General features: G+C 39.0%; 2 protein-coding genes and 1 pseudogene across 5 annotated transcripts in view; 1 reads left to right on the forward strand and 2 right to left on the reverse strand.

Moving 5' to 3' along the window:
* INVS (inversin) overlaps window positions 1–1,874 on the reverse strand; it is a 152,021-nt gene extending 150,147 nt beyond the window's left edge. For 2 of the 4 annotated variants that reach the window (XM_029920844.1, XM_029920840.1), the window contains exon 1: window positions 910–1,069. The gene's annotated coding sequence lies outside the window, so the exon portion shown is untranslated. Of the gene's footprint in view, window positions 1–457; window positions 666–909; window positions 1,070–1,858 lie in introns of those variants that run through there. The other 2 variants (XM_029920842.1, XM_029920841.1) reach the window with 2 other exon arrangements.
* The window catches only part of ERP44 (endoplasmic reticulum protein 44), a 95,268-nt gene continuing 79,328 nt past the window's right edge, over window positions 1,198–17,137 (forward strand). Inside the window, 2 exon segments of the mRNA XM_029920847.1 lie at window positions 1,198–1,287; window positions 1,290–1,522. Of these exon segments, the coding sequence (XP_029776707.1) occupies window positions 1,218–1,287; window positions 1,290–1,522 (303 nt within the window). The 5' untranslated portion in view covers window positions 1,198–1,217.
* Window positions 8,815–8,983, reverse strand: LOC115277195 (annotated as a pseudogene).

Consider the following 17,137-nt stretch of genomic DNA (forward strand, 5'->3'; position numbering starts at 1 on the left):
AGTGGTACAGAGATAAGAACACAGGACTAGGAGAGAGGAGACCTAACTAAAAGTCTTGTCATCCTGGGAAAAGCATAGTCTAGGGTCCTTTTTTAATTCAACGCACATGTATATAAACATATATTTAGTACTAATGTCTTCTGTAAATAATTTTTATAAATGAACATCAAAACCACTTAGTCAGTTATAATGCACAGGTATCATTAACTAATTCTAAAATCAGCCAGAGTAATAAATGCTTCTAATAATATAACTGTAAAAACTAGCGGTGCTGCAGTCACAAGCAAAAACTCATTCAGATCAGGACTAAAGGGCTGGTGTTTTGGCAAGTTCTCAGAGATGGCAACATTTGAGATGGCATTCCAGAGAGAGAAGGGGCTAAGGCCATTCCAAGGCAGAGGCTGGAGGACAGGTAGAGCAGGGAGAACCACAAAAAAGCAGAATGCCTCCCACGTACTTAGTACTGATTGTGTAGCTACCATCTGGGACACGTGGACCTGGCTTGGTGTTCGCAGATGAGGCTGGGGAGCTAACTCGGACCAGGTTAAGATCCTCAACGGCTTGGCTGACGAAATTCGTAATTATTCTGTAGGAGTGATCCATGCATTGGTAGCGATCTCAGTTACGCTTTCCAGTTTACAATGTGTTTTCCTATTTTGTCCCAGATCCACTCCTTAAACGAGCCCACAGAGACAATTAGGGATAAGGGATCCACCCATTCAACCGAGGCCCTGAGAGGCGGCTCCTTTACAATGCAGTGATTAGCGCAGAAAGAAGAGGCAGCAGACGAGGAGGCTAGTGATGAAAGATGAGGCCAGAGCCAAGGCCAGAAGGGCCTTGAGCCTGAGGTAGGGGCCAAGGCGATGCAGATCGATCGGAGCTTTCCCAGCCAGGCCCCTTCCTACTCACCCTCGCCTCCTCCAGGACTCACGTCCCGGGGGCGGCTCCAGGAGGCACGACCCTCAGTGGGCCGCCCCTCCCGCCAGGACAGAACACTACATCCGACTGGGACAGACCCCACCGCGCAGAAACTAGCGGAACCCCTCCGAAGGCCGCCTGAGGCGTTCCATTGCACTGCCCTCTGGGAATTGTAGTTCCCGTCCTCTAAGAACAGAGGTTCGCCGCCCTCCGCTCTTTCTATCCCACAGGGCCCTGCGCGCGGAGAACTCGGTGAACCTAGGCGGAGAGTCTGATGGGAAAGAAGTTCTGGATGCCCCATGACGTATTTGGGGAGAGTGGTTCAGGACTACATTTCCCAATACGCTCCGAGACGGGCAGGACCCGGAAGTGAGGCTTGAGAGGCCTCTCTGGAAGTCGTCCCGGGTGTTCGCCGCTGGAGCTCCGGGTCCAGAGGACGAGGTGCCGCTGCCGGGACGATCGTCCACTGCCGCCGGCTCCCGGAGCCCAGCCCTTTCCTAACCCAACCCAACCCTGCCCAGTCCCAGCCGCGGACCCCAGCGTTACCATGAATCCTGCCGTCTTCCTATCATTACCCGACCTTAGATGCTCCCTGCTGCTCCTGGTGAGTGAAGGAATGACAGACCCTTCGACAGACGCTCGGACGGCCTCCCGCCCTCGCTAAGGGGGAACATCGCTGCCCCCACCCTTGCCTTCCTATCTTTTCCTCTGGTGGCGAGGAGAGTACCATCCTCCTCTGTCTTCATCCTCCGCATGCGTCTGTACCCTTCCCAGGCCCGGGGTACCCGAGGCCTGAGAAACCGTGGTCGGAGGTCGGGTTCTGTAATTCTGAGAATTAGCTGGGGGGGGGGGGGAAGGATACGTGGGAGGGTCACCGGCGAAGAGCTCTCCCTTCCCCCAGGCTAACGGAGGTTGTTTTCAGTCTCGAGGGCTTCGGGACCTGGTGGTAGCTTGAATCGAACAGGACGGGGGCAGAGCCCCACTATTCCCTCCAGTCCTCTCTTGGGAAGGCCGACAGGTGCTGGGGTCGTGTGAATCTCAACACCGAGATCCCTGAAACGGTGCCCGGGTTGGCAGAACCCTCTGTTGTGGCTTGATGCGATTGGTTGGGAACCCGGAACTGGAGGTAGATTTGGAGTCCACCAGGGGAATAAATGTTTGAAGGGTGGAGGCAGTGATTATCTGAAAACCTCAGCTCAAGGCCTCCCTAAGATTTTGTCACACACACACACACACACACACCCACACCCACACCCACCCCCGAAATTGAAGCAGAATTCTTTTTCAGTGCTTCTTGTTTGAGAGTGACCAGGTCTTCTGCATACATTTGCACTCATTCCTAAACTCCCTCACCTGCTTGGCTCCATCCCATCGTATAGAGGAATCTTTCCCCAGCTCCTCTTTCTCCAAAGTACAATGTGCAACCTAAGTAATACAGGCTGCAAGTCAAAGACAGAAGTGAAAGCGGATTCCATAGGGCAAAATGACTGCCTTTCATTGAGCTGTGATTATAGTACAGTGTTTGAAAATACTTTAATTGTAGATTTTTAAAAAGCCTAATTTAAGATAAATATTAAGTCAAAAATCACTTTTTTCTTTTCTTTCTTTTTTCCTTTCTTTGTTTCTTAACTTAAAAAGCATAATTAAGTGACTCACAGAAAGGCTAAAGTTGGTTCCTGGCAAAACCGGGACCTGCATCAGGTCTCTTGACTTGAAGTGCTTATTCCACCATATCGTGTTACATTTTTAATATTTGTATTTGAAGTTCTCAATTTCTCTCTCCCCTCTCTCTCTGTTTTTCCTTCTGATTTGCAATTCATATTCAAAAGCCACACATTTGGGTATTTTCAGAGAAAAAGCACTATGGAAAACTAAAGGGGACGTTAAAGTGCTTTTGAGAACTAAACGTTGAATATAAACGTAATATTAAATGATGAAGTGGCTTATCGCCATTTCTTATACAGCAGTGGGTGACTTCTGTATGGGGGACAATATTCTGTACAGAGCTGTGTTTGATAATTTCATTATACACTGCACTTCTCTTTTCCTTCTAGAAGTACTGGATTAAAGCTCAGTGTTATTAGAGAGTGCTCTCTCTTTAAAGACTCTAGATACTAACCTTTTCCCGATCCATAAAAATGGTCTGAATTATGAGTTGTCTGCTATAAACTACTCTTAGGTTACTAAAAAAAACCAAAAAACAAAAGCAAGAAACAAACAAAACCCAAAAAGATAAAAATCTTAAGAAATTAGAAAGAAAAGTTGAAATACAGAATAGGAAGATTATGTCAGATGCACCTTCCTGGAATGTTAATGTTTGGTTGTAGGACTAGGTTTGAGAAGGAGAAAGTATTTATTTTGAAATAATTCCTTAGGTCAAACCTCCAAATCCTATGAAGTATAAAAAGACTTTTTCCCCCTAATAACTCTAAAGTCTAGTTAACATTTTGTATATTTAAGTAAATGTAGAGGAATAGAAACTTAGAAGACATTTTGGAGAATACCTGGAAAGTTAATGGGCAGGAAAATAAAGCCCAAGAAAAGGCTTAATAAACTAGAAATACAAGTCAGGCTAGATTCAGTTTGAACACCGTGTTTACTGAATAGTTTTAATAATCATCTACTAGTTAGCAAATATTTATAAAACATCTGTCCAGTCACTACCCGAGTTACTTATCTAACTGGTAGCTCTGTTCTAGTGATGGAACCTGCTGACTCAGCATCCCACCTGTCAAAAAATAGATCCTTTTCTCTTCCCCAGTGTACTTGTTTGCTCCTCCCTCCACCTTCCCCTCTCAGACTGAAAGTGGTTCCCTCCCACACAGTCATTGAATATCCACCTTCCCACCTAGCTGAGGTATTTGTTTTTCCTTCAAATGGCCTGCCCTAAAAAGCCATATGTTCCCTTAACTACAAATTTTTTAAAGGAACCTATACCTCAGCCCTGAAGAACTAAATCTATTCAGACCTAGTGGTGTTTGTAAGCTAATAGCTGAAACATAAAATCCTAAACTTAAAAATTTTTTTAATGTTTATTTTTGTTTTATGTTTATTTTTGAGAGAAGGGGAGAGACCCTCAGAGTGGGGGAGGGGGCAGAGAGAGAGGGAGACACAACACAGACTTGGAAGCAGGCTCCAGGCTCTGAGCTGTCAGCACAGAGCCTGGCACGGGGCTTGAACCCCCAAACAGCTAGATCATGCCCTGAGCCTAAGTCGGATGCTCAACCGACTGAGCCACCCATATGCCCCTTACAATCCTAAACTTCTATAGAAAAATATTTTTCTTCTCCCTGATCTCAAAAACATTTTGGAACATATCACTGTATGCCTAAAAAGTCTCTCTCAGATGGGTAACTTAAAACATACGCTCAAAGTGATAACTTTTTTCCTGGGCTTTCATACATATTTTGCATTTGTATTTATATATATATATACATATTTTTAAACATATGTGTATATTTGAAATGACAGTCTTAGAGAATGAATTCTTTTTTTTCAGGGTTGCTTTAGGAAATCCCCCCATTACCTTTAAATAATTTTTAAACTCCACTGAATTTGCAATATGCCTTGGACAAAGTGCGGTGTTCTAGATGCACTAATTTGGGACAAATCAGAAGAGAAATTGAGTCACCTGACAAATGGAGTGAGCGCTTAATTCTCCTGATGCCTTTTCTATCCCTCACTGTGTATTTTGTTTCTGTTGTGGTTCAGGTTGATCCCGTGGGTGTGTGTTTACAACTTGAGTTCTGTTATGTAACCTGTGCCCCCATAACTATTCATCATATTTTGTGGATGATTTGAATGCTGGAGGTAGCAATGATGCTCTGCTGCAGACCCATGTGGTTATATCTGGATTGGGAAATTGCTTCCAGGTGTGTGTGCTTTTAAGGCGTGCTACTTGAATTAGAGAAAAGCACCTGGCCAGATGTTTCATGCCATCATGGTTTCATTTCGTTATGTGACAGTCATTACATAGCAGCTCATAGGATGTTATATCATTTATCATTCTAGTAAAAAAGTCAGTACCTTTTTCTGCTCATTTTTCTATCTGGGATGGATGTATTCAGGCCTGAAAGTGATTATTTTCCCCTTATGTATTTCTTAGCACTTGTTCTCCCTGTGTTGGTTGTGTATGAGTTCTGAAAAGGTGATGTAAGAGAAATACGACTAAATTGGGATGAAGTTGTTTGATATATTCTAAGTAGCCTCTTCTGTGGTTCAGGGGTTTCTAATACTCCAGTGGCTTTATTGAAGATATTTTCTCTTGAGTTTCTTGATAATTATGTTTATAGTTCTAATTGCATCGTGCCTGGACATGAAGACTTTTGTCTTTGTTGTTCCTGGTTTGTTCAATATGTATAGAAAGTCAAGAAAAAAAAATTTTAAGTTTATTTATTGATTTTGAATAGAGGCAGAGAGAGCAAGTGAGGGGAAGGACGGGGAGAGAGAGGGAGAGAGAGGGAGAGAGAGGGAGAGAGAGGGAGAGAGAGGGAGAGAGAGGGAGAGAGAGAGACATAGACATAGAGAGAGAGAGAGAATGAATCCTAAGCAGGCTCTGTGCTGACAACAGAACTCCCAGTGACCATGAGATCATGACCTGAGCCAAAATCAAGAATTGGATGCTTAACCAACTGAGCCACTCAGGCATCCCAAGAAAAATTTGCTTGTTAGAAAGCTAAGTAAATCTATTTAGAGAGCTAAATAAACACTTATTTAATTAAAATCTTTATAAGTATCTTAAAAGTAGGTACAGTAGAATTCAGAGATGGCATTAATGCCAATAATAAATACAGATTACAGTCTTCAAGAAGAGTACTTTGGGGACTTGGTTCATTCATAACTAGGTGAGTTATTTGTTCACTTGATATTACTTGCTCCAGATTAGTGGTTTACAGAACCTGGTTGCTGGTTAGAATCACCTGGGCACTTTTAATAAAATAATGTCTGGCCCTTTACCACACCAGTTATATCTGTGGGACTCCAACATTGCTTTGTTAAAGAAAAAAATGTCCCTGGTGATTTGGTTTTTTTCCTTTAGTATGTTTTTCTAAATGATAGGAATTAAACAACAAAATAAAACCTAGAATACCATTATCAATCTAGAAAAATAAACAGAAGTTCCTTTGTCTCATAAAATACCCAGTCAATGTTCAGGTTTTCCTGATTGTTTCAAAAAATTTTTTAAACAAACTGAATCTTCAAAGCAAGAGTCAAATAAGATCCATACATGGCAAGTGGTTCATATGTCTCTTAAAAATTTTTACATATCTTTATGTTCTTGTCATTTTTTTCCTTGTAATTTATTGTTGAGGAAACAGAATCCTCTGTCCTGCAGGATTTCCCATATTCGGACATTGCTAATGATACCCTTGAGCATGGGTTTATGTTTCTCTGTTCCTTGTGTTTCCTATAAATTTGTAATTAAATTTATGTTGTCCTAACCACCAGCTCTGTGTATAGTTATACCAGCTCTGTGTATAGTTAAGTTCATTTGTTTCATTTAACTTTCATTTTTTAGCTTCTAAAAACTTACCTTCTAGTATATAATTATGTAAAATTTACTGCTTCCAAAAACCAAATCTATAAAGCAAACTATATTTGGACAAATCTGGCTTCTATTCCTGTCTGTATGCTTTTCTCTCTCCTAATATAAGAAACCTTTAAAAATTTTCAATTTTTAATTCCTTTTTTTTGTAAAGGAGTAGGCAGTCTGCTTCTATGTTTTTGTATATGTTTGTCCCTCCCCTGGATAAACCATAGCATATTATACTTTCTCTTTTTTTCCCCCCCTTTTAAACTTAAAAGTGGATGTAAGTGTTGAATCACCGAATTGTACACCTGAAAGTAATACATACTATACTGTATGTTAACTAACTAGAATTTAAATAAAAAAATTAGAAGTGTATCCTAGAGGTCAGGATAGAGATATCCCTTATTTCTTAATAAACTTATTGTTCCACTTGGTAGATGTACCAAATCCATTCTTGTTTCCATTTTTCTGCTGTAACAAATACTTTTGCAAAGATTAGTTGGTACATACATATTTTTGCTAGTGTATCTTTGGGATAGATGCCAATGGTAAATGCATATGTAACTTTATAGTTGTTGCTACATTCTGTGAAATTCCTCTCCACAGGAGTTTTGCCAGTTTGGTTTCACCAATCATGTAACAATTTACCTATATCCTGTCAACAAGGTAGGATGTTGACAGATTGGGTCTTTGTCAATCTGATAGGTGAGAAATGGTATCTCAGTGCATTTCAATTGGATTCTCTTTTAATATGAGTGTGATTGAGCTTTTTTTTTGTGGGTAAAGGCCATTTGGATTCAAGTTCTTAACTCATTATTTCCTTAGTTGATTCTATGATGCAACTAGATTGAGAGGCACTGGAAAACACTACCCTCTCTGAATTCAGTAATATTTGTGATGGGTTAAAACTTGTAAAAGCCTTGGGGGAAGATTTCTGATTGCTGCAGTTATTGAAAACTTTTTCTATACTGTAAACCATGATTCTTAATAGCTTTATGATAACTTAGCTTCTAGATGCACTATAATTTACTTCATATTTTGTGAAGACATTTGGATTATTTATTGTTTTTTCCCCCAATTTTTTCATAGAAAAAATGCACAAAAGATACATATATGATGTTTACTGCATATCTCAGGATACTTTCCTAGAATTATATTTCTTGGGTCATTTGACATGTCTGTTCTTTGGGATTTCTGATACATTGTGCCAAATTGTCCTTCCAAGAAGTTGTTTACTCTAATTTCCTCTAGAATCAGAATAGAAATACAAGATATATCTAGGAATAATGGAAAGTGGTATTCCTTTGTCTATTCACTTAATGATTGTTCAAAAGGTAGCAGAGTGCAAAGAATTCTGGACTTCATGTCAGGGCATTTATGTACAAGTTCTGTCTCTTCCATGTCCTTACCGTCGTAGTCTTGGGTAAATCACCTAACTAGATTTTTTAGTGTATAAGGTAAGGACATTGGATTCAGTGGTTCAAGGATTCTTTAGTCTATTTTGTTTTTCAGAAAGGAGTTTACTCTGATTCCCCTAATTAATATACTTATTATGTAATTGGATATCTTCTCAAGAAAATCTACATTTTTAACAAGTTGCAGGTCTGTACCTCCTCTCTGATCCAGTTCAAAGAATAGCTTGCTTTGGTCACAACTTTTCTGATTTTGACCATTGCTGTGCTCCATTTCATTTAACTAAGGAAGTGATTAAAAAGTTAAACTTTTAATACAATTTATTGATCTTTAGCCTACCCTTGATTCCATTCAGAGGAACTATCCGTGGCCCAGTCTGCAGGAACTTTATGGCATTAAAGGCCTTATTCGTTCTTTCTCCCTGTCATTTGAATGCCTGTTTGCTATCTACTATGGAAGAGAAAAATGTAATTGAGATGCATATCATGCTTCCAAGAAAATTATAATTAGGTTGGGAAGAGAAGATGTGCATGTAAATAATTAGAATTCCAAAAGGAAAGTGATAAGTGTCTGTAAGGTATTTGTAGAAGTGGCTCATAGATCTGCTAGCCAGCTGTGTAGTTTTAAGACCCGGCATCTGCATCAGCTGGGCGTGTCTTCCGGTGCCCCCGCCCCCTGGCTGAATCGATCAGCACATTAACAGTGTACCCGGCTGATTCACGTGTGACCGTTAAAGGTTGAGAAGTACCGCTGTAGATGTTTGAAAAAAATTACTTCTCAAGGGAAGAATCAGAGAAGTCTTCTTGAAAGATAAGTAGGGTCTTGAAGAGTTAAAGATGGGTTGATTTTTGGTTCTGAATGCAATGAATAAAAAAGGTTGTGCCTTTCAATAACCTAATAGATCTTTTACATGAATACCAGTGGTGGTGTTTGTTTTTGTTTTTGTTTTTAAGATACCTTGCTGTCTTACTGACATGGCCAGATGTCAGAATTGGCCCTAAAGAAGTTGGCAAACCCTTTGGCCAGTTTCCTGTAAAACAGCTCATTATTACCTTACTCAAAATATTAAACTGATAAGAACAGATACTACACTTGATCTTAGCCAAAAGGCCAAGAAGCGATACCTTACTCAAAATAAAAACCATGGTCTTCCATGGATTCTCACTGCATTCCAGTGACTCCATTCAAAAGGGAGGGAAAATGCTACTTTGGAAAAGTCTCTTCTGTAATGGTGTGATTCTCAGGTCTAGGTTATGTTACTGTAAAGATTGAAATCAAATTCTAACTGCTTTGATTCCCTTGGTGATACTGTGGTCAAGATCTCTGTTTCCTCCAGACCTGTGATTTTTCTCCTTATTTAAAACCTTGAGCGTTACATTTAATTCCATGTGTAAGTCACTCGAGTTTGTAGACATGAACATTGCTGGTGTAACAGAGAAAAGCAATGAAAGCGAAGAAGGAAATCCTCTCAAACATTCTAGCAGTATATGAACTAAAGAAACCTGTTCAGTGAATGGTAGAGTACAAATACCTTCTCATTTCTTCCTTAAAATTATCATAGTCTGGTAGTGGGAAATTTAATAACTGGATTTGAGAGGTTTTAGCAAAAGTTCTGTAGGAATCAGAAGAGTTTTTGATGCTAGAAGAAAGGAATCGGAGTTCTTTTTATTTCTGGGATACTCTACCATTAGTGTCTTGCTTGCTTCAGTAGGCAGGAAGGGATGTAAGAACCGCGAGTGGGTCACATGCAGTAGTAACGACTGAAGGTATAGTTGTCTAGTGTTTTGTTGTAAATTTAAATTCTTTAAAATTAAATAAAATATAAATTCCATTCTTCAGCCAAAAGACACAGTTTCAAGTGCTCAAAAGATACAAGTGACCAGTGGCTACTCTGTGGACCAGTGTAGGTAATGGAATGTTTCCACTGTTGCAGAAAATGCCATCGGATAGTGCTATTCAGCTCTTGCTGCCCATCTCAAAAACCAAGATGAACTGAGATAAAGAATGAGGAAAATGTCTCAGATAGTGTTTCACAGCTTGCGAGGAGCATATGTCTGGCCTGGAGAGGGACAACAGTAACCTGGAACATGTCAGTCATCTTATCAGGGAGCACAGATTTGGCTTTTGGTTGCTTGCTAGCAGATTTAAGGAGGCATCAGAGAATACTATTTAAACTAGAAAGTAAGAGTTTATGTGTTAGTATTGATTCTTTCACTAGTTCACAAAGTCATTTAGGGCAAGTCATTTTCTTTCTTGATGCCTTAGTTTTTCAACTGAATATTGAGTAGCATCAAAAAGCCCATTCTGGGAATCTAATGGGCATTCTGATGGACTCTAACTATGATTTTGGAATTTGAGAGTTTGCAGTTTGTCTCTGTGGTACCCTTTTAAGAGCTACATTTTTTAGTAAAATTACTTGTAAAAAGATAACCTGTTATTACCTTTTGTTTGTTTCAGGTATCAGAAGGATACCCTTGCCAGAAGCCTAATCTTCTAATTTGATTAAATATACAAATTAATGTGAATTTCTTTCTGCCTGTTTCAAAATGGCCAGAAATTATATGAACTCATGGATACAGACTAACATATAATACTTCTATTAAATGGCGTTAAATTTTTTCAGTCCTTTGGACAAGATACTCTAATATTTACATGCCTATTTTTCAGCTGTTGTATTTTGAAGTTTTGGAAAATGTAGAGGGGAAATGCCGACGTTTAAGAAATTAACACCACATTGAAGTCTGTCTCTTTTCTTGAAACTAGTTTCAAGTGTCAGAGAACTGTTGTGATTTTAGAGTGATCCTGAGAAAAGAAATTTGGATATTCTTAGTTCCTTTGACTTTTATTACTGTGGTTTTGGCCCAAGTGCAGTAAAATCTCAGCTAGCTGGTGACAGGCATACACCTTGTAATGATTTCACATTCTGAAAGAGCTAAGGAGAAAGAACTACTTTTTTTTTTGTAGTCAACATAATTTTTTATTTTTTAAGTTTATTGTTTTGAGAGGGAGTGAGGAGGTGCAGAGAGAGGGACAGAGAGCATCCCAAGCAGGCTCCATGCTGTCAGCAGGGAGCCCAGTTCTGCTCTATCTTATGAATATTGAATAGCAAGATCATCATCGACCTGAGCCGAAATTAAGAGTCAGATGCTTAACTGACTGAGCCACCCAGGCTTCCCATAGTCAAAATATTTTTTTTTTAGAAAACAGCTACTCAAATTGACTTATTCCTTAAGCTTTCTAGATAGCGCCAGTTTTTACCGTAAGAATGGATACTGAGTCTCATAGGAAGTCTTACAATCTCACAAGACTCACAATTAACAAAAGTACTGCAGTGTTGCAAAATATTTGGTTCTTTTAATTGTCCCTATGCTAATATCTTCCAGAAATAACTTGAAGAATTTTTCCCTTAATGAAAACTTGAAAGTATATTGGCTAAAGAGAAAACTTTTAGAAGAATGTTCAGTTTATGAGTCAGAGACTTGGGCTCAAATATTGGATTTGCTAATTTATCTAGCCTATTAACTTGTAAGGAATAATAGAGGTATTCTGTCTGACTCGTAGGAGGTGTTGTTACTTGCATGCTTCTACTATGATTTTGTAGGACAAAAAGTAGTAAAAAGCCACACTTTCTTATTCTTAAATCTTAAATTCTAGTACAATATCTTATATAAGATGCACTCAGTAATAATTTTATTAAGTGTGTGGAAAAAAGAAAAGGTAGAGCTAGGGTAGTGAGGAGGGTCAGGAATGCATAGAGGAGTTGTAGTTGGTAAGCGACATGAAGGTGAGCCTTAACCTAGGTGATGGAGTTAGCCATTTGGATTTCTTTTTTTTTTTTTTTTTTAATGGTTTTATTTCTTTTTGAGAGAGACAGAGAGAGAGAGAGAGGGATAGAGACAGAGCATGAGCAGGGAAGGGACAGAGAGAGAGAGAGGGAGCCACAGAATCTGAAGCAGCCTGCAGGCTCTGAGTTGTTAGCACAGAGCCCAATGTGGGGCTCAAACTCGTGAACTGCAAGATCATGACCTGAGCCGAAGTCAGACTCTTAACCGACTCGAGCCATGCAGGTGCCCCAGCCATTTAGATTTCTTGAGGAAGAAGGCTTCCAGGCAGGGGTAGAGTCCCAAAATGTGGGAGTGTCCCAAGCATATCCAAGGACCTGGCAGGAGGATGGCATGGTTGTCATACTGTGCATTAGGTACAGTGTATTAGAAGATGAAGTCATGTAGCTAAAATACATTTTGCAAAGTTGTGCTTATTCATACTGTGTATGTTGTTTACTGATTCTTCTTTCTTTTTTCTGTGCTTTATTTTATTAAAAAAAATTACTGACCTGACCCCAATAAGGTAGAACTTCCTAATAGTGCTGGAAATAGTGATCTCCTCAGCCCTGGCCCAGTTGCTCCTGCTGGGAGTAGCCTAATGTGGCAGTATTTATACTAGAGGTAGTGGGCCTCTAGTATGCCAAATAAAAATACTCTCTCTATATGACAGGGTGGGTCACAATCTGCAGTTGTAATAGCTTCAAATGTTGAAAGTTTTCCTAACACATTTTTTTAGATTCCTGAAAGCAGTATGCTTTCATGACACAGAAAAGTATAATGAAAATGAAAAGCTCAGAGCCTACCCACTGATAGCATTTTAATGTATGTCCTTCCAGTTTCTTTCCGTGCATATTTGGAAGGACTTTTAACAGTAATGTGTATGTTTTGAACCAGGTAGGTTGTGTTGTTGCTCTCGTGTGGCCCCGGTGTAGAGCGGTAAAGCACTGTGGATGTGGGAGCACAGACGATGCCCATGTGTGCGCCTGCGCTTGTATTCATGTAACTTGGAAATGATTCCTAGCTTGAACACTTACTTAACTTTAAGAAGTTATTTGACCTTTCTGAGTTTCTATTTTCTCACCTATCAAATGGGGCTAAAGACCTCTTCTGTAGAATTCTAGAAACACAAATGAGACTACTTGTGAATGTGTCCACAGTAGATAGTAGGCACTTCAGCTTTTCTGGTTTCTGCCACATAGTAGGTGCTCAACAAATATTGCTTGGATGAGGGATTCCATGAGTGATGAATGATTGAATACATTTCCTTTTTTGGGTAACTTTCAAGTTGTCTGTCCAGTGGTATTAAAATTGTGTGCACTGAAGTTATGAGCTGGCATGACTAGCTTCCAGCTCTTGTGGTCTTCTGATGCTGGTAATTACACTGTCAGTATTATACTCCACAAAAGAGCTTAAAGGTGTGACTATTAAGTGAGTAAGTTATCTGCTAGCTCTTTTTTATAACTGTACTTAGTTTTGCATATAAATTCAGGATATAATGATGATAGTTAATGGAGACAGTTGCATTTTATTGTACAGGCCATTGGTTTTATGACTGAGATATTAATTTGAACCCTATCTGCCACTAGTTTGGAGAGGTCACGTAACCTATTTGAGTCTTCATTTAACAAATGCTTGTATGTACTGAGTACCGGATACTGTAAAGTTTCAGTTCCTCATTTATAAAAGAGGAATAATATAATTCCTACTCAGCTTCAGAGTTGTTATAATGATGTAAAAGAGATAATAAATGGGTTTATAAATACAAGTTGTTAGACTGAAATATTTTTGCATGCTTCATACATGTTTTCTACTTGGTTTCTCTCCCTAGAAGCCTAGGTTTGCAATGTAAATCCCTTTCAGGGAAAGTTGATGAATTATGGAAATGTTCTAGGTCTGGATTTCCAGGGTAACTGACCATACTAGAAGGAAGAGTGACTCTGATGCTGGAGAGACCTCGCTCATCCCCAGCTCTACCTCTTTGTAGCTGTGTGATTGATATTAAGCAAAGTTCCTTATCTTTCTGACCCTCAAATTTTCTGTTTTAAAGGTAGAGATGATTATTTTGCAAAGTTGTAAGATAAGATATATGTTACATAAAATACTTTGCATTGTGTCTGACATACAGGATATATTTGTGTTTTGTAAGGTGATGAATAGAGAAGGAAAGCTTGTCAAACGGATGGAGTCATTATTGTGAAATGGAGAAGGTCCCTTGTAGGAGGAGGCACTTGTGCTAATCATCTTTCTGTGCTTGTGCTACCTTTCTTTTGAGCCTCAGAAGTGAGTAAATGGATGGGCTTTTTATTCTAAAACTCTAGTTCTAAATATTAGTGATTTCTTGAAGTACTTATCAATTTGTCTTTTTCCCCTGGTGAGTTATGCAATAGTCTCATCAAAATACTGACAAATGTAGCTGTGATTGATAGAAATAAAAATCTAACTTGATATGCATTTCTGCTTTTAATACAAAAGCAAACAAATTCCTCTAAGTGGTAGAAACGAAAGTGGAGAAACATGCTTTATGCTTTGTGATTTGAAAGGTATCATTTGCTTCACAATGAAAGGCATCATTTCTGTTACTTTGTACACTCAAAATCAGGGAAAAAATATATCCTTGACTGCTGTAATTGACTAGATATTTGGAAAATGATGATGATTCTTTGGAAATGTATAATCTTTCTCTTGTTGAATTCAGTAAGGGAAGAGAAGATTATTATAGCATATTTTTAGTCACCGAAAAGATAGAAAAATAAAAATCCTATTTGTGTAGGTGTAGAAGATTCAAATTGCTGGCTATACAGTTTCATTCATTCCTATGAGCCTAACTTACTTATATGATAGTTATCCTTAAATATTGCTTCCAGCAGGGAGTAAAGTTATTTACACATAAGCATGTATAATATCTAATACTCTTAAGTTTTGACCCAACACTTTTAGTAAGTTCTAGATTAGATGAAAACTGAGGGTATAATAAATGTTTTTTGAATTTGGATACTCTGATGAAGGTGTTTGCTGAGAACCTACTGGCAGATAAGAGAGTGTATGATGGGTATTTTCAACTTTGGATCAAGAAAAGCTCATCGTATAATCTTTTCTCATCTCATTGATACATCTACACATCCCTCCAATTGGGAAGATGAGTACTTGGTTAGAAGAGGAGGGTCAATTGTGTTTTCTAGTTCTACAGCACTTATGTAAAGACCTCCCTGATATATACCAGTTATTATCTTGAACAAAACAGCCATTTAATGTATATAATAGGATGAACCCTCAAGAAATAGCTTTTAACTCTGAGAAGTATCCAGTATTTTGCAGGAAAATAATGAAGAGTTTCAGTCTTTCTCGTTTGACCCATGAGGCAAGAGAAACCACCTGACTAGGTATGACTGAAGTAGTTAATTATATCTACAACTATTAAGTTTGATGGCTTAGTGAAAAGTGTTTCTTGCCTCCTTTATTTGGGGAATTTTGATTTGTACAGTACTACTAGTTTCCCTGGACCAATTTTAACTGTTTTAATACAGAAAAGATGGTGATATTTGAGTAAATTAGCTGAGACTGCATCTGCATGAGATGATTTTTCCAAGAGTCTATCACTTATTTTGGAATATTACTCTGAAGTGCTAAGTTAATAAATACCCTTATTGTAAAGATGGGTTAGAAAATACTCTCATATGGCTTAAAAGGTTTATTCAGGTTGTTGAAATGAGTTTTAGTTTAAAGAATGAACAAGGGTGCCTTCAGGGCACATTTTCTTGTAAGAGAAATACAGGACACTTTTATTATTAGTAAGGGTTGTAAACCCATCATTAGAACTTAGGTAATTCATTATCAGCAAGGTATTTTAGTAATTAAAGCCAATACCACTCAAACGAACAGTGTTTTCACTGGAAATCACTCAAAAATATAAAGAAGCATTTATGTTTAGGTTCTGAAATGGTGTTTGTTAATGCCCTGGTACATCAGTCCATAATGACAGACACATCAGATAAGGCATGACTGACATCATCGTTGGTGGCAAGCAGAATCTACGTGGTATTATTTGATTTGCATCTGTGGAAACTTTTAAGTTTGTAGATTGAAAGTTTATAAATAGTGAAGCCGACATCTGCCTTCCTAGAGGCTAACAAATATGATTTGACTTTTTAAAACGGATGATTGTGACATATTCCCTATGTCACACTAGCCCCCTAATTGTGAATTACCCTACTCTTTCCTAAGTCTGCTGCTCATCACCCTTTTAGCATTTCATACTGTTAACTACCCCATTTCTTCTTGACATGCTGTTCTCCCTGTTTGTTCTACGCTCTAGGAGTTCCTTCTTTTTCTCTCTCTGCCTGGCCCTTCCCCAACTCGACAGGCGTTGGGGAAGGGGGAAAGGCCTATGCACCAGCAACAGAAGGCCATCGGAAGTAAATGGAGATGTTCTTGAACACACAAGAATTGCTTTCCTCCCTTCCCATCCCATCTTGTCATCCAGTCATTGTACCTCTCAGCTTTAACTATTACCTCTCTAAAGTGTGGAGTGGCTGAGGAGTCTGTTAGTGTTTTGGTTAGTGCCTTGGGCTCAGTTATCTTCTTAGTGCTTCAGTCCTGGTTATGAAAAGTAGTCAAATGCAATTTCTAGCCTCTTTATGCTAGTGGCTAGAAGGCACCTCATTTTCTGTCAGCTGTTTTCTCGTTGACTGGACAAGGCAGATAACTACTGACGTTGAGGTAGATCAGTAACTGCACAAAAGTCCTTTCTCTAAAATAGTCTTCCTCTCCTTTCAGTTGTGTCCGTCACCTAGGTTTACAGCTTTGGCTCATTGAATGTTTCAGCCCTTTGGTTTCTCATCATGACCTATTTACTTTCTTTTTTAAGAAAGTCTCCCAAATTTCCCCTACCCCGGGTTAGGCCTTTATATCCCTCCCCTGCATTATGTTTTACTCTTTAGCTGTGTAGTTTTACCTGATAAAATATGGACCTCTAATCTTACTAAAGTCTTGACATCTTTGAGCTCCTCACTTATGAGAATCTCCCATGCCTCTTCCTTTTCTGCTACAGCAGATATCAATCCCTCTGTCTGGCTTTCAAGGGTATTGTGCTTACTCTCCTTATACCTTGTGTTTTTTGTTTTGTTTTGACTTGTTTTTTGTTTTTGGTTTTTGTCATTGTTTGCAGTCTGGCCCCAGCCTAACCTTCCAATGTATCTACCAATGCTGTACTGTGTGAACTTCCGTACCAGGCTTTGCTACTCACTCACTTTACCCATAGCAACTACTCTGCTCATCTAACCCATGGCAATGCTCTCTGCCATTTTTCTGCTCTGAGTTTCTCTAGGATACTTTTGTGTAAGCCTTACAGTCCTTGCATCATGTGTCTTGTATGCTAACTTTGCACGCATGGTCATGAACCTCTTGAAGGACAGAATGTGCTCTTCAGTTCCCTGCAGACCATGCCTGCTTCAGT

The sequence above is a fragment of the Suricata suricatta genome, chromosome 13, assembly GCF_006229205.1.
Source record: "Suricata suricatta isolate VVHF042 chromosome 13, meerkat_22Aug2017_6uvM2_HiC, whole genome shotgun sequence".
In the NCBI taxonomy this organism is placed as follows: Eukaryota; Metazoa; Chordata; class Mammalia; order Carnivora; family Herpestidae; genus Suricata; species Suricata suricatta.